Genomic DNA, 18,275 nt, shown 5'->3' on the forward strand with positions numbered 1-18,275 from the left:
ATGTCGATTGAAACTTTTTTTTTTTAACAGCATCAAAATTGAACACGTCACTATTTCTTCGGCTTAATTTTCCACCGTTGTCACAGTAAAGTGATGCATATTAAGGAACAATAGTTTTTGTTGTCGAACAACCCGATCAAAACTAACTTTGAAAACTTTCTATATTCTTGATAAACTTGACCGCCAAACTTTTCTAGTGTCTGTATATTTTAATTAAAACAGACGAGCAGCAGTTATGTTTTTGGGTTTTTTTTTTAAACCCATAAGACCTGGTATATACATGTAAAAAAGATAGCAGCTGAACTACTGAGGTCCCAACCAGACGCGTACTTGACTGTGTCTCTTTGTATGTGTTACTTCAGATGAAATATTACCACAGTCACAGGAAAGCACCCAATGGATATGTGGCTTGAAAACAGTTTAGATTGAGGTACAGAAGTATTTAGTTTCAAAAAAAAAAAAGTTTCAAAAAAAATTTTTTTATATATATGAGTGATTCCACGCTTATGGGTACTGAAATGGGGACATGAACTTCTTTTTAAAAATTCACCTAAAACCATTTCTTTTTTTTTTACCATCAGGTCACAAAACATGTAATCTTTAATGAATGATATGTTAAAAGATAACTTTAATTTTCTGAGATGTAATAAAAACATATTTATATGCCAAAGTCAGAACGTAACAGAAGTGTTGTGGACATATATATTCTCAATTTTAACAATGTAGAATTACTTTTTGAAACATAGGAAGGTGATGTTTTAGCAAATATAATTAATAAACATGTGTAGTAGAATAAACATACACATTCTTTCAATAAGATTAACATGGTATATAGCTAGATTGTAATTAATTTGTAACAGACGCGAGATGGACAATCGTAACAGAAGTAATGGAACAGACATCATTTTGGAACTCATAGGCTTGACTTTGGCATATAAATATGTTTTTATTACATCTCAGAAAATTAAAGTTATCTTTTAACATATCATTCATTAAAGATTACATGTTTTGTGACCTGATGGTAAAAAAAAGAAATGGTTTTAGGTGAATTTTTAAAAATAAGTTCATGTCCCCCGTTTCAGTACCCATAAGCATGGAATCACTCATATATATATATATATATATATATATATATATATATAAAATTAGGGCCGGCGGCATGGTGGTGTAGTGGTTAGCGCTGTTGCCTCACAGCAAGAAGGTCCGGGTTCGAGCCCCGTGGCCGGCGAGGGCCTTTCTGTGCGGAGTTTGCATGTTCTCCCCGTGTCCGCGTGGGTTTCCTCCGGGTGCTCCGGTTTCCCCCACAGTCCAAAGACATGCAGGTTAGGTTAACTGGTGACTCTAAATTGACCGTAGGTGTGAATGTGAGTGTGAATGGTTGTCTGTGTCTATGTGTCAGCCCTGTGATGACCTGGCGACTTGTCCAGGGTGTACCCCGCCTTTCACCCGTAGTCAGCTGGGATAGGCTCCAGCTTGCCTGCGACCCTGTAGAACAGGATAAAGCGGCTACAGATAATGAGATGAGAATGAGATGAGATAATTAGGGCCCACAGACCAGAGTCCAGTAAAAGCTCTTCTTTTTTTTTTTTTTTTTACCTTGTACGTTGTTGACATTGTGTTGAGTCGAGTGATGGCTCAACTGTTCAACAGATATTTAACGGTTATTCCACGAAATCGAGTCGTACGCGAGCTGAGAGCCGATAAGCCGATATAAATAAATCAAACATATTTAGTTATAAAAGAGCACTGCAGTATTTGAGGTAGTGGATTGACATGAATTTGTTCGACTGACTCTGTGATCGTTTGGGAAGATTCTTCAATAATTTTGCATTTCTTTCTGCGCTCTGTAAGCCTAGCATTCCGAGCTACCGCTTTAGTACCATCTTTGAATTTGTTGTGGCCCATATTTTGTGTTGGAGCCCAGTCTGGACCTGTAAAATTGTAGAGATCAGCTGGTTTCCCTAATGGAAAGAAAAAGAAAAATAAAAGCAGCGTCATCCAAAATTATATACAGCTCTTTTTAAAATGAAATAATCGTAGAAGCCTTTGATTGTCGGATCACACACTCGATGATCACGGCTTTGTCACGTTTGACAGCGGCGAGTTTCTGCACGACCAGGCTATTAAACGATCCAATATTTCTTATATATTGCGATCTTTCATTAATAATTAGCTCGTAGCACTTACCATTAATGAAATGTTCACTGCAGACTCGTGTGGTTTTTGCTTCCTCGTCGCTTAGATCAGCCCGGTTTACGTTGGACAGCCAGTAATGTCTGCTCTCCATGGACAATAATTATTATTTATAATTGCTGGAATTCGAAAGAACTTCTAAGTCCCCTTGTCTTGAATAGAGTTGGCAGAGTTGAAAAGAGTCGGCATAGCGAAGAAACAAAAGAAATTCTTGAGCGTAACAACCTCTCGAGCGTATCTTCTATGTGCACCACTTCAGTTTGTGTATATCCTCTAACATGGCCGACTTCCGGTTCAAAGCCTCATGCATAATTAGCTCTGACATCACGTGCAAACGAAGAAGAGATAATGGATGGACAGATCTCTTTCCATTCACCCCTCTGTCGCTCTTATTCTTTTTCTCAATTTCAGGTGTCACAGTAAATAAGATTTTTGTACGTGTTGTCATCGTCATTGGTTACAGCAGCTCATCCTTGACCAAGGAAAGTCAATCTTTCAAGAATGAAATGACCACTTCATGCATATGTGTGTGGAGGTTAAAAAACACCATCAAATACTTTATTTCACTAACTCATCCAGCGATTAAATACTTTCGACCCCACTGAATGCCCGGGTGACATTCCAAAAACGTTCCATAAGATCTGTGCAGCTGCTTTGTCTCGGCTTCCCCCCTTCATCATTCCCTCCTTCCCTCCCTCTATCCCTTACCCATCAGTTTCCTATTTCCCCTGAGCCCTCAGGGTACACTGCACTCATATGACTTGAACACTTCGGTCACGATTTATCCTTGTTTAGCTCCCGCTGACTTTTAGTCTTGAGAAGAGAAAGAAGATACGATTGCTCGGAAGTGGAATTGCTCGGAATTTTTTCACCGAGATCTTAAAAGCCCATGTTTTCCGAGGATAAAGCTGAAACTGGAATAGATTTTAAAGAAGCTTCACTGCTGTTTATTCTTTTCCTCGTCGCTCTGTTATGATAGCCGTGTCGGTTAAAGCTGGGCAAATTGAATGGTAATTTCCTTCTAATTTGACACACAAGCCGGTAAATGCTTTCCTCTGCAGGATACAGAGAGTGTGGTTTAGAACTTTATTACTGCTGCTCAGCCCACTTAATACTCAGGATCTCCAAACCAGAGTGGCATTATTGTGCCTTATGACTCTTCTGTGGGCGGCACGGTGGTGTAGTGGTTAGCGCTGTCGCCTCACAGCAAGAAGGTCCGGGTTCGAGCCCCATGGCCGGCGAGGGCCTTTCTGTGCGGAGTTTGCATGGTGTCCGCGTGGGTTTCCTCCGGGTGCTCCGGTTTCCCCCACAGTCCAAAGACATGCAGGTTAGGTTAACTGGTGACTCTAAATTGACCGTAGGTGTGAATGTGAGTGTGAATGGTTGTCTGTGTCTATGTGTCAGCCCTGTGATGACCTGGCGACTTGTCCAGGGTGTACCCCGCCTTTCGCCCGTAGTCAGCTGGGATAGGCTCCAGCTCGCCTGCGACCCTGTAGAACAGGATAAAGCGGCTAGAGATGATGAGATGAGATGAGACTCTTCTGTGCAAACACAATGCTGATCAAGCATTTCATGTTTTTAGGCTGAGAGACTGTTGGCAAGGGGTCTCGCACTCTTGACTACATGATTGATTGGTGTTTCTGCCTGTTAGCCTGGAACGAGATGGAGCCACTTGTCTTCAAAGCCCACATTGGAGACAGAGAGGGAGGGGAGCAGGTCACTTGGGTTCAAGGGCAAGGAAAATAGAGGGAGAGGCCATTGTTTATGATCTGAAATGTACAGTACTTTAGTGTTAGGCGTTAGGAAATTTCCATCAGCCCCGTTTAATTTTCTTGCCCAAGATAAGAGAGATACTGGGGATGGGGGGAAGAATGAACGGAGAAATGGGTTTGAAGTGACCGTGAACTGGAAGGTACAGTATACTGTATGTCGACGATACGTGAAAGAGACGCTAGAGAGATGGAGGCATGGGGAAATATGGTGAAGTCGTGTGGGGAGAGTTGTTTCTCTGTGGTTTCACAGGGAAGGAAGATTGAGACTCCTGAGAGCCTTGTTTTGACACGGATGGTGGTTTGATCATGAGAGACAGAATACATTTAGAGAAGGATTGCCTTGTGGTCGGAATAGGAGAGAAAGATAGACAGGATGACTGAGGTTGTTTACTGAGACAGAGGATGAATAGAGAGACTGTTCTGCTGAAGCAGTTTCTTAATAGGAAGAGTAGAATAAATAATGAATGGAGATTTTTGAGCGGGGGGGGGATGTGTGTGTGTGTGTTGGATGGGTTGAGCTTGACATGTTAACATGTTCCAGATTGGTGATTGCCATTCTCAGAGATTCAGAGCGCGCCATTGGAGCCTGCAGGGTTAAGCTCACATGGGCCAAATTAACATGGCACCAGTTAAGCACTGTGACATATCCTCCGCACTACTCACACACATTTATGTTCCCATCACCCTCCAGCACATCACGGGCAACCACATGGGAAACACATGGGGGATGTGATCCCACAAAAGAAAAGAACAAAAAAGAATCAGCCACTTCTTGTACACTTCTTTCGAGGTGGTCCCTCCAGACACCATGGTACATTAAAATTAACACTGGCATTTGGAGGGGAAGAATGAACAGAATATGAGCCTTTTGAGCTCTCAGTTGAAGTTTCAAAACCTCTTGGATGACTTGGTGTATTTCTAACTCTAGTGGTTTAGTATGGAATCAATTTTGTGCCAAAATGTTCATACAATACTTTTGAAATATCAAACAAAAACGACAAATCAAAATACAAAAAAAAAAAAGTCAGTTTTTTTAGACTGGCAAACAAATTATTCGTGTAATCGTGCAAAATATCAGTCTATTACTCTTCAGAAACCTTTTATTTTTGTTCTGCATCTTTCTCAGTTTTGTTTGACATACCGTAATTTATTTTGGTTGCGATTCCAGCTTTCTCGTTTGCGCTCCCTGACTTTTTGCTTGCAGTTTTGGCACAAACTTCACGTGTGGGTGGGCTGTCCAGGAATGCATTCCCATTGGCTAACTTGTGTTTGACTGACAGCTACGCTCAGCCATTCCCTACTCGGATTCTGGCGGACTGTTTGACGAGTGACCGATCCATTGACGGTAAACAAGGATCGAGTGGACTTCAGTGGCGACTATGATATCGAATTAATTCAACAAAGTGTAAGTGCGGGACAAATGTGTTGCAGTAGTGCACATTATGCAGGTGTTTTGTGGCAAGTCAAATGTTAGCCTCGGCTCCACTACCCAATATAATAGCTGTCTTGCTAACGTTAAACACGCCTGCATAATGTGAACTACTGCAACACGTACAACACATTTGTCCCGCACTTACACTTTGTTGAATTAATTCGATATCATAGTCGCCACTGAAGTCCACTCGATCCTTGTTTACCGTCAATGGATCGGTCACTCGTCAAACAGTCCGCCAGAATCCGAGTAGGGAATGGCTGAGCGTAGCTGTCAGTCAAACACAAGTTAGCCAATGGGAATGCATTCCTGGACAGCCCACCCACACGTGAAGTTTGTGCCAAAACTGCAAGCAAAAAGTCAGGGAGCGCAAACGAGAAAGCTGGAATCGCAACCAAAATAAATTACGTCTAACAAAACTGAGAAAGACGCAGAACAAAAATAAAAGGTTTCTGAAGAGTAATAGACTGATATTTTGCACGATTACACGAATAATTTGTTTGCCAGTCTAAAAAAATTGACTTTTTTTTTTTTGTATTTTGATTTGTCATTTTTGTTTGATATTTCAAAAGTATTGTATGAACATTTTGGCACAAAATTGATTCCATAGTTTAGTAGCTGAAGCACAATATCACAATGCAAAAAGCTGAAAACTGAATTTGAGGAGAAAATTCCTTCACCCTAGTGAAATTATCTTGCTGCACGGACAGATCATTTTACTTGACGTCATCTTGGAATAAATTGGTTCCAATCTAGAACTAGTTTTAATCATCTCAGAGTCGGTGTCTTGTTTTCTTCTACACTCCAAAAATGACATCTTAGCAAGTTAGAATATCTTGAATATAGTTGAAACGATCGAGTATTCCCTATTCGAAGAAAACAAGACACCAACTCTGAGATTATTAAAACTAGTTCTAGATTGGAAGCAATTTATTCCGAGATGTCTTGTCGAGTAAAGCTATCTGTCCATGCAGCAAGATCATTTCACTAGTATTCAGGAATTTTCACTTTTTTGCAGTGCATTACTTGCTCAGCCATTCAGCTGCTTATTCACTTTATAGGATAATAAACATGTTCATAATACACCCTGAAAACACTTTAAACGGATCATACTGATCTGCTGCTGTGAGAATGGCTCAGAGTGCCTTCGCTGTCCTGTTTTTCTTTGTAATGAGCTACCCTAAATTCAAATCAAGTCAAGTTTATTTTTATAGCGCTTTGAACATTCGACGTTGTCGCAATCCAGGCGAAAGTTTTTGCACACACTGTATTAGCAAATTTGGTGAACTCCAAGGAATAGGATTATTATAAATGCTTTCAAATTGGAAAATCTAAATAATACATAAATAGAGGTATGTGTGGTATAAGTCACTTTATTGTGACTTATACCACATATACCTCTATTTATGTATTATTTAGATTTTTTTTGGAGAAGCTGCGTAGGTGGAAGTTTGGATTGGAGTCAAAAGGTCTTCGTGTAAACATGAGCAAGACTAAGATCATGATGTCTGGCCCCAACTTGGATTGGCTGAGAGACTCGGGCAAGCATCCATGTGCCGTGTGTAGGAAGGGCGTTGGTAGTAATTCCATCTACTGCAGTGGGTGTTCGCACTGGGTTCATAAGAAATGCAGTAATGTACGTGGCAGGCTGATCTCTGATCCATTGTTCAGGTGCAGCAGATGCCTAGGAACAGCTCACCCCATCGATGGCAGGCCATGCGACCACGTCATGGTTGGTGAACACCGTCTGGATGTGGTGGATTCCTTTTGCTATCAGGAGATACCATCTGTGCTGGTGGTGGCTGTGAGGCTGCCACAATCACTAGGGTGAGAGCCACCTGGGGCAAATTCAGGGAGCTGCTGTCTAGATTGTCTTGCAAGAGCTTGTCATTTCAAACACGGGGTAGGGTGTACTGTATGGTAGCTGTGTTGGGGTGCCATGCTGTACGCCAGTAAGTGCTGGGCCCCTAGGAAGATCGACATGGCAAGGCTGGAGAGAAATGAGCGGGTGATGCTAAGGTGGATGTGTGGCGTCAAACCTGATGATGTTACCAGCGTGAGTGACTTACACGCAAGGCTCAAGATGGTTGACCTCGTGACTGCTATCAGATGTAAGCAGCTGCGATGGTTTGGGCATGTAGAAAAGGCTGAGAGCTGTATTAACACCATAAGGAACATCCAGGTTGATGGACGGAAAAGAAGGGGTAGGCCACACAAAACATGGTGCAAAGTAGTCACAAACGACCTAAAGGTGACCAACCTCACTGCAATTGACACAAGGGTTGGTGAACACCGTCTGGATGTGGTGGATTCCTTTTGCTATCAGGAGATACCAATAGCATGGAAAATGAGGGCGAAAGCCTATCATGCAACGTCACACCTGCCAGCTGGTGGAAACTGACGTTAATAGATGGTGAGTGAGTGAGTGTATTTGAAACAATCCAGTAAAAATATAATTTTTTAGTTTTTCATTTTTGAATTTTGATTGTTTTGGCGAAGAATTTTAACCAGATTCGGTATCTAGAACTAACAATACAACTAATAGAAATCTATTTGCAGATAAAAGAAATTAAAATTTCATGTAAATCAATGATAGCGTGATTAGTCAAAGGTTCACTGTGGATAAGTCACACTGAAAGTATGACTAATTTAAACTTTCAGAATATCCATCCATTATCTGTAACCGCTTATCCTGTGCAGCGGGCAAGCTGGAGCCTATCCCAGCTGACTACGAGCGAGAGGCGGGGTACACCCTGGACAAATCGCCAGATCATCGCAGGGCTGACACAGAGACAAACAACCATTCACACTCACATTCACACCTACGGTCAATTTAGAGTCACCAGTTAACCTAACCTGCATGTCTTTGGACTGCGGGGGAAACCGGAGCACCCGGAGGAAACCCACGCGGACACGGGGAGAACGTGCAAACTCCACGCAGAAAAGCCCTCAATGGGCTCGAACCCAGGACCTTCTTGCTGTGAGGCAACAGTGCTAACCACTACACCACCGTGCCGCCCTCAAGAAACAAATTTGTTTGGATACAGTCATGGAATGCTGTTATGGAAATATGGTACAATGTTTATTTCTCAGTAACTTTTCAAAAATCAAAGTGAAAAAAGCCCCAAAACTTGTTTTTTTAAACGAAATCACTTTTCTATGAAGTTCAGTCTCTCATCTTTTTGTATTTTTTAATGTTCTTTGAGGGAGCTCCTGCACAGATTTATGGGTAATAGGCAGCACTGAGGATACATTGATGTTGCCTACAATTGGGGCAGTTTGAAGGCATCTTGGAAGACAGGAAATGAGAGTTTGTTCAGTTTCGAGTGATCTTTGATGCCTTGTTGTCTTGTTAGACATCCTCCTGAGGCAGCATTTTTCCCGTTTTGAATGCACCCATTAATGATGAACCACCACTAGTAGGTACTGATTAGATAGAGACTGTGACTTAAGTCACAGTACTTTATGCTAGCTGTTACAAACTGGGACGTCTGGTCACTGTACCCTATAGATCCGGAATGGTAAGAAATAGAGAATGACACTTTGTGAGGAAAAGTTGTGCCCTACCACCCTGAACAAAATAAAACAAGAGTGCTCTGAGAGCAAAATATCCCCCACTGGCAACTATACCATAACTCTGGTAAAGTGCGACTGAATTGAACGAAATTGCAATATCTGTATTACCGACATATAACAAAGAATCCTGCCAAGTTTCGTGAAATTCCTCCAAAAATTGTGAGAGGAGTTGATTTTAGAAGGTGACAGGCGGCTGGACGGACGGACGGACATCGCCACAACATTATCCCCCTTCGGGTCTTTCGGCCAGTAGGGGATAAAAACTGACTGAAAAATTGACAAAGTTATAAGTGATTGAAAACAATCCCATTTTTCGTGGATCATTCCGGATCAGTGATCCAGATCAGCACCAAAAGTCATAGCAATGTATTTCAGCCCAGAGGTATTCTTCATGTGAAATTTGGTGATGATTGGTTGAAAACTGAAGGAGAAATAGCATCCTAAAAAAACTTTAGGATAGTAATAATAATAATAGTAATAATAATAATGCCCTGCGATGACCTGGCGACTTGTCCAGGGTGTACCCCGCCTTTCGCCCGTAGTCAGCTGGGATAGGCTCCAGCTTGCCTGCGACCCTGTAGAACAGGATAAAGCGGCTAGAGATAATGAGATGATGATGATGATAATAATAATAAGCATAATAGAAAGATCCTGAGTGAGAGTAACAGTTTACACCAGCGCTGCTAGCACAAATTAATAAGCACTAATTAGTAAGTAAGTAATTTATGCACATTTAAATGTACAAGTGTACATACTCTGGCCTTCTGTTTAAGCTGTACCTAGATGTAATGTAGTGGAGTAAAAACTCATTGCTTCACTTTGCCAAATATTACAAAAAAATAGTCTTCGAAAACATGCACAGTTTTCTCAAACGAAAATGTGGTTTCTTTCATTCCCTAACTAATGACAAAACCCAAGAGTGTCCTCACTGTAGCATTTGTCCTTTTCTGGACTTCATCAAGAGGACACAGGGTTCAAACAGCGCGGCGTTACCCCCGTTTCCCTGTCTGCAGACATATGGACTCTGTCTGCTCTCTGCTCATAGTGCATGTCCCGAACAGCAACTCGAAGGATGACACGTGCTCCGTATCTCACCCTTTCCCCATTACGACATCATTCACTCATGGTTTAATGTGTCTCATAATATTGAAGGAGTTTATATTTGTACATGGAGAATGTCACGAGTCTGGTTTTGTATAGGATCTGATCAAATGTTTAGCACAGATGTTTAAAACAAATGTAAAATGACAAGACACACTAGTTCTTTGGACATGTTTATGACAGGAGAGGCATGTATCTCCTGAATTTAAATCTCCTGGCTGTTTTAGTTTGTACTGTATATTCAGCGAAATCTGAAGTCATAGAATAAAGACAGCTTCTCGAACTGTTATTGCAGTGTTGTTGGATACAGGAGAGACACCTCAGCTGTCTCAAACGGTTGATGGAAATAATGACTTGGTTGCCAGTAATTTAAGAACCTTCTCATCGGAGTGCATGTAGGTTATTAATAACAGACAGACTTGCCTAAATAATGTCCTCATTGTTTTTTAGTCTGCTATAAGCAAATGTTACTGAAAGGGATGTATTGTTTTAATCTCTCCCACGCTTTCAAAAGCTCATCTCTCACTAGGGTGGTAAAGGTTCATATACTGTAGTTTGGAGGCTTCTGGATGAAAACAATTGGAAAAAGGGATTGCAGATGGAGTGGCGCATGTTAATGACACAGCTGAGCTGCAATAGTGATTTTCTTTTTGATTCTTTAAGGAGTCATTTGTAAGGAAGTGTCTACAGCTCGATCAAACCCAACCCTGTCCCTAAGTCACATAAACGGGGTTGGATGGTGTCCTGGATTAACCTCGTAAACACGAAGGAGCTGAGTAGACACTTCTGTTCCACTCTTAGAATTAGATATTTGCAGTGGATCCAGAGCCTGTTCTGGGAACAAGGCATACATCCTGGGATCCATCCTGGGATTCACTCGCCTTGTCAGCGTTTTTAAAAGTACAATTATTGACTTGGTGAAGCTTTCTATAAGCATGTTTATTTAACATTTATGGAAGGAGTCTCCAGTGTCAGATGCTGTTGCACTGTATTGTACTCTTGCTGTGGTACTGTACTGGGGGAAGCCATGACCTAAAGGTTAGAGAAGCAGCTTTGGGACGAAAAGTTTGCTGGTTCAATTCCCTGGACCAGCAGGAATGGCTGAAATGCCCTTGAGCAAGGCACCTAACCCCCAACTGCTCCCCAGGCTGCTCTGGGTATGTTGTACGTCGCTCTAGATAAGAGCGTCTGCTAAATGCCGTTAATGTAATGCACTGTATAAGAGGAAAGAAACACTTCCTGATGTGCTGTTTACAGGTAACAGTATCTCTGCTTCACATTGGACTGCATCACGGCACCTCGTCGTTGATTATTTTCCGACAACAGCACACTCACTCTGTTGTACGTTATTGCTTACTTATGAATATTTGAAATGGAAAAAACAATCCTCTCAGACACTTGGTCAGGTGAGTTCAGGTTCGAACTAAAGACTTCTTCCTACCTAATAAAAGACTTGCCATACAGTTAGGTCCATAAATATTTGGACAGAGACAACATTTTTCTAATTTTGGTTCTGTACATTACCACAATGAATTTTGAACAAAACAATTCAGATGCAGTTGAAGTTCAGACTTTCAGCTTTAATTCAGTGGGTTGAACAAAATGATTGCATAAAAATGTGAGGAACTAAAGCATTTTTTAAACACAATCCCTTCATTTCAGGGGTTCAAAAGTAATTGGACAAATTAAATAATTGTAAATAAAATGTTCATTTCTAATACTTGGTTGAAAACCCTTTGTTGGCAATGACTGCCTGAAGTCTTGAACTCATGGACATCACCAGAGGCTGTGTTTCCTCCTTTTTAATGCTCTGCCAGGCCTTTACTGCAGCGGTTTTCAGTTGCTGTTTGTTTGTGGGCCTTTCTGTCTGAAGTTTAGTCTTTAACAAGTGAAATGCATGCTCAACTGGGTTGAGATCAGGTGACTGACTTGGCCATTCAAGAATATTCCACTTCTTTGCTTTAATAAACTCCTGGGTTGCTTTGGCTTTATGTTTTGGGTCATTGTCCATCTGTATTATGAAATGCCGACCAATCAGTTTGGCTGCATTTGGCTGGATTTGAGCACACAGTATGTCTCTGAATATCTCAGAATTCATCCGACTGCTTCTGTCCTGTGTCACATCATCAATAAACACTAGTGACCCAGTGCCACTGGCAGCCATGCATGCCCAAGCCATCACACTGCCTCTGCCGTGTTTTACAGATGATGTGGTATGCTTTGGATCATGAGCTGTACCACGCCTTCGCCATACTTTTTTCTTTCCATCATTCTGGTAGAGGTTGATCTTGGTTTCATCTGTCCAAAGAATGTTCTTCCAGAACTGTGCTGGCTTTTTTAGATGTTTTTTAGCAAAGTCCAATCTAGCCTTTTTATTCTTGAGGCTTATGAGTGGCTTGCACCGTGCAGTGAACCCTCTGTATTTACTTTCATGCAGTCTTCTCTTTATGGTAGATTTGAATATTGATAGGCCTACCTCCTGGAGAGTGTTGTTCACTTGGTTGGCTGTTGTGAAGGGGTTTCTCTTCACCATGGAAATTATTCTGCGATCATCCACCACTGTTGACTTCTGTTGGTGTCCAGGTCTTTTTGCATTGATGAGTTCACCAGTGCTTTCTTTCTTTCTCAGGATGTACCAAACTGTAGATTTTGCCACTCCTAATATTGTAGCAATTTCTCGGATGGTTTTTTTCTGTTTTCGCAGCTTAAGGATGGCTTGTTTCACCTGCATGGAGAGCTCCTTTGACCGCATGTTTTCTTCACAGCAAAATCTTCCAAATGCAAGCACCACACCTCAAATCAACTCCAGGCCTTTTATCTGCTTAATTGAGAATGACATAATGAAGGAATTGCCCACACCTGCCCATGAAATAGCCTTTGAGTCAATTGTCCAATTACTTTTGGTCCCTTTAAAAACAGGGTGGCACATGTTAAGGAGCTGAAACTCCTACACCCTTCATCCAGTTTTAATGTGGATACCCTCAAATGAAAGCTGAAAGTCTGGACTTTATGTCCATGTCCATTATATAACTATAACTTGAATATGTTTCAGTAAACAGGTAAAAAAAACAAAATTTGTGTCAGTGTCCAAATATATATGGACCTAACTGTATATGGCCTTAAAGGCACACCCACTCAGAACGGCTGTCACGTCTTCTGTGGTCTGTGTTCTGTATATAAAGAGGAGGGGCTTATTGGGATAATTCCGAAATTCTTCGTGTTTCGGAAATGTAAAGAAGAATCCATTTTCCATTTCTATCCATTTTCTTCCACTTATCCGGGTCAGGTCGCGGTGGCAGCAAGCTGAGCAGGGTATTCCAGGGTCCTTCTCCCCAGCAATGCTTTCCAGTTCCTCCTGGGGGATCCCAAGGTGTACCCAAGCTAGATGAGATTTATAATCTCTCCAGCGTGTTCTGGGTCTACCCTGAGGTCTCCTCCCAGTTGGACGTGCCTGGAAAACCTCCAAAGGAAGATTCCCAGGAGGTATCCTTATCAGATGCCCGAACCACCTCAGCTGACTCCTTTTGATATGAAGGAGCAGCAGCTCTGCTCCGAGATCCCTCTGGATGTCTGAGTTCCTCACCCTATCTCTAAGGGTGAGCCCAGCCATCCTACAGAAAAAGCTCATTTTAGCCACTTGTATTCATGATCTCATCCTTTCGGTCACTACCCAAAGCTCATGACCATAGGTAAGGGTTGGAATGTAGATTGACTGGGTAAATCAAAAGCTTTGCCTTCTGGTTCAGCTCCATCTTCACCATGACGGTTCAGTCCAGCACCCACATTACTGCTGACGTCGCCCCAATCCACCTATCCATCTCGTGCTTCATTTTACCATCACTTGTAAACAAGAAAAGGAGTATAAGAAATGTATTTTCTATCTCCCAGTTAATATCTGGTTTTATTATATGGCACAAGCTACTTCCGGTAAAATCGTGCGTGCTGATTGGTTCCTTGGCGGGCAGAATTTTCCCATCATGCCTGTGGGTGATTGCAGACTTTCTTTCCAAGCCGAACAAAAACAAATCAAAATGACAAAAAAAGATTCATTGGAAATCAAAACGGAATCAAAAACGGCCGAAACATAGAAGACAAACAAGAGTCACCGAGTTATTCAAGAAATGAGCAGTGAAAAGCATTCAGAAAACAAATTTTATTCCCCCAAAGAGGCTGCACAGGGAAGCGAACGTCTATTTTAATCCTTGAAGTAAAAAAAGCCATATAATAAACTCCTTATTAGCCTCACTTCCTCTGTCTTTACGTGAAAATATCAGACCTCAGTCTTTACAGTACGGCTCAGTCCGTACTGTCAAGACCTCAGTCTGATATTTTCCTGTAAAGACCTCGTGCTCAGTTAACAAGTAGTTAGTATTACACTTATTGAAAATGAAATGGGAATGATAAGCTTCATATTCAGACCAATCCAGCACCAAATTTGCTTTTTTTTTCCATTTTTCCCTTTAATGCATCCTAATCTGTTTCGGGTTCTGTAAAGACCTTTACTTGAAAGTTTTTGTCTCATTTGGGTAATTGGCCGCCACAAAACTATAAGATCTGAGCCTTATAAATCCTGAAGCTTTGATGAAATACGTGCTTTGAAATACACCGTTCCAGTTAGAGAAATTTAAGAACTCAGACTTTTTCAAGCAGTCGCCACAAAAAGAGGCTCTGGCTATAAAAGTTTAACAGCACTTGTTCCTCTCACCCCTCCGTTATAAGCTGGCTTTGTAGTGTGCTGGGTTTCCATGGGGGGGGGTGAGTGTTGGATGGGGAGGAGGGAAGAAGGGAGGGAGGGAGGGGTGGTCTGTTTATGGGGTTTTGTAATTAGCGTAGAGCCTGTATCTGCAGTGCTGGCCTTCATGAGCTGTTATCATTGTCAAACTAATGAACTGCAACACATGGGCATGGTTAGAGAGAAAGAGAGAGGGAGATGGGGTTTGTGTGTGTGTGAGAGAGAGAGAGAGAGGCAGAAAGAGAGACAGATGACAGACAGACAGAAAAAGAGAGAGACAGAAAGACAGATGACAGAGAGAGAGAAACAGAGAGAAATGGAGATAGACAGAGAGAAAGTGAGATACAGACAGAGAGATAGACAGACAGAAAGTGAGAGACCGAGGGGGGGGGGAGAGAGAGGGTGAGAGAGTGAGTCAGACAGACAGAGAAAAAGAGAGAGACAAACAGAGAAAGCGAGAGAGAGACAGACAAAGTGAGAGAGAGACAGAGAGACAGAAATTGACAGAGAGAGAGAGACAGACAGATGACAAAGTGAGAGACAGAGAGAGACAGACAGAAATTGAAAGACAGAGAGGATGAGAGAGAGAGAGACAGACAGAGAAGAAGAGAGAGAGACAGACAGACAGAGGAAGAGACAGAAGAGTGCTGTGGAGGAAGGACACTTGTTTATAACTTTTTACAGTTCACTCACTTCCTGTTTTTTTTCTTTTCTATCACTCTTTCTCCCACACTCCTTCCATTTTCCTCTTTTCTGTAGTGTGTTTGTTGCTTTGTGACTCAGTAAAATGGCACGGCCTCACAGTGTTTTTGCCATCGAGCAGTGAGAATGAGTCACCTTTCAAACCAACACTGCAGTGTTAATAATAAGGGTATAGAAACAGTACTTTTATTCAGTACGTTCGTTCTCATCCCTCTTTATTTCCCTCTATATCTCTAGGTATCTGTTGGTTTGCGATTCTCCGTTCAGAGGTTAGAAGATGCTGAAGCTCACATCGTCTTTGAGCTGCAGATACACAGGTGAGACACATCCTGTCTTCCTCTCTCCCTCTACTCTTTCCATCCCTTGTTGAGACCTTTGGGTCTTTCTAAGACGGCATGGAAGAACATGGAGCTTTCAGACACTTCATATCGTGGTCACCTGGTGAACATGAGATGTCTTTGTGAATTAATATATTCTCACATTTGTAATATTTGTTCATAAAATACATTTAACAGTTATTCCACGGAATCGAGTTGTCCATGAGTTGGCGAAAAGCCATGTACGACGAGATTAAGTGGAAAAACTGTTTTATTCTGTCCACATTCACTGGATTTTGAGAAACAGAGCATTTTTATTTTTTTGCAAATTAGATAAATTAAAGCTTTTAAAAATTCAACTAATTTTACTGCTTAAAGATGAAGAATGTAAACAAACTGGCGAAATGACAGGAGAATTTTGTGACAAATGCTATAATAATAATTCTTGAAAAATAAAAAAGATACGTTCTTACCATCAAATACTTTTATTCCATATTTTGTTGCTTTTTTGTCTTTTCCGGGGTTTTGTTTTCGAGTAGAGCTTTTATTTCATCCTTGGTTGGTTCAGCAACAGGCTCAGCCATTTTGTTTTTCTGTACTCATGGTATATGAGCTGATATCCTAGCAGTAGAGTAGCCAATCAGAGCACGCGATTGCTCATATCCAGTGAATGTCGATAGAATAATCTATGATAGTTTATAGACTGGTGGCATTTAAGTTGTTTCCATCTTCATTGTATGATCAATCACTAAAGGATAAACCACTTTGGGATGTGCTGGTATAGGAGAATAATCAGTGATAGGGTGGTATGGTGCAGCCTGATGTAAAGCAGAGTTTCTTTCACCACTTTGAACTTGATTATTTTTCTGAAAGAGCACAACCTGAAGTGTTTTATTTGCCCTTACCCACAAATCCAGTTGTTGTTATTACTAAATGATATACTGTACATTTTTCCATGTATACAGTGGTGCTTGAAAGTTTGTGAACCCTTTAGAATTTTCGACATTTCTGCATAAATATGACCTAAAATGTCATCAGATTTTCACACAAACCCTAAAAGTAGATAAAGAGAACCCAGTTAAACAAATGAGACAAAAATATTATACTTGGTCATTTATTTATTGAGGAAATTGATCCAATATTACATATCTGTGAGTGGCAAAAGTATGTGAACCTCTAGGATTAGCAGTTAATTTGAAGGTGAAATTAGAGTCAGGTGTTTTCAATCAATGGGATGACAATCAGGTGTGAGTGGGCACCCTGTTTTATTTAAAGAACAGGGATCTATCAAAGTCTGATCTTCACAACACATGTTTGTGGAAGTGTATCATGGCATGAACAAAGGAGATTTCTGAGGACCTCAGAAAAAGTGTTGTTGATGCTCATCAGGCTGGAAAAGGTTACAAAACTATCTCTAAAGAGTTTGGACTCCACCAATCCACAGTCAGACAGATTGTGTCCAAATGGAGGAAATTCAAGACCATTGTTACCCTCCCCAGGAGTGGTCGACCAACAAAGATCACTCCAAAAGCAAGGCGTGTAAAAGTCGGCGAGGTCACAAAGGACCCCAGTGTAAATTCTAAGCAACTGAAGGCCTCTCTCACCTTGGCTAATGTTCATGTTAATGTCCACCATCAGGAGAACACTGAACAACAATGGTGTGCATGGCAGGGTTGCAAGGAGAAAGCCACTGTTCTCCAAAAAGAACATTGCTGCTCATCTGCAGTTTGCTAAAGATCATGTGGACAAGCCAGAAGGATATTGGAAAAATGCTTTATGGATGGATGAGACCAATATAGAACATTTTGGTTTAAATGAGAAGCATTATGTTTGGAGAAAGGAAAACACTGCACTCCAGCATAAGAACCTTATCCCACCTGTGAAACATGGTGGTGGTAGTATCATGGTTTGGGCCTGTTTTGCTGCATCTGGGCCAGGATGACTTGCCATCATTGATGGAACAATGAATTCTGAATTATACCAGCGAATTCTAAAAGAAAATGTCAGGACATCTGTCCATGAACTGAATCTCAAGAGAAGGTGGGTCATGCAGCAAGACAACGACCCTAAGCACACAAGTCGTTCTACCAAAGAACGGTTAAAGAAGAATACAGTTAATGTTTTGGAATGGCCAAGTCAAAGTCCTGACCTTAACCCAATCAAAATGTTGTGGAAGGACCTGAAGCGAGCAGTTCATGTGAGGAAACCCACCAACATCCCAGAGTGGAAGCTGTTCTGTATGGAGGAACGGGCTAAAATTCCTCCAAGCCGGTGTGCAGGACTGATCAGCAGTTACCAGAATCGTTTAGTTGCAGTTATTGCTGCACAAGGGGGTCACACCAGATACTGAAAGCAAAGGTTCACATACTTTTGCCACTCACAGATATGTAAAATTGGATCATTTTCCTCAATAAATAAATGAGCAAGTATAATATTTTTGTCTCATTTGT

At 41.4% G+C, this 18,275-nt stretch overlaps 1 protein-coding gene across 1 annotated transcript in view; it reads left to right on the top strand.

Moving 5' to 3' along the window:
- The window catches only part of itga8 (integrin, alpha 8), a 285,429-nt gene that overhangs the window by 195,985 nt on the left and 71,169 nt on the right, over positions 1-18,275 (top strand). The window contains exon 22 of the mRNA XM_060900203.1: positions 15,746-15,825. Coding sequence (XP_060756186.1) covers positions 15,746-15,825 — 80 coding nt within the window. The remainder of the gene's footprint in view (positions 1-15,745; positions 15,826-18,275) is intronic.

Source organism: Neoarius graeffei, chromosome 19, assembly GCF_027579695.1.
Source record: "Neoarius graeffei isolate fNeoGra1 chromosome 19, fNeoGra1.pri, whole genome shotgun sequence".
In the NCBI taxonomy this organism is placed as follows: domain Eukaryota; kingdom Metazoa; phylum Chordata; class Actinopteri; order Siluriformes; family Ariidae; genus Neoarius; species Neoarius graeffei.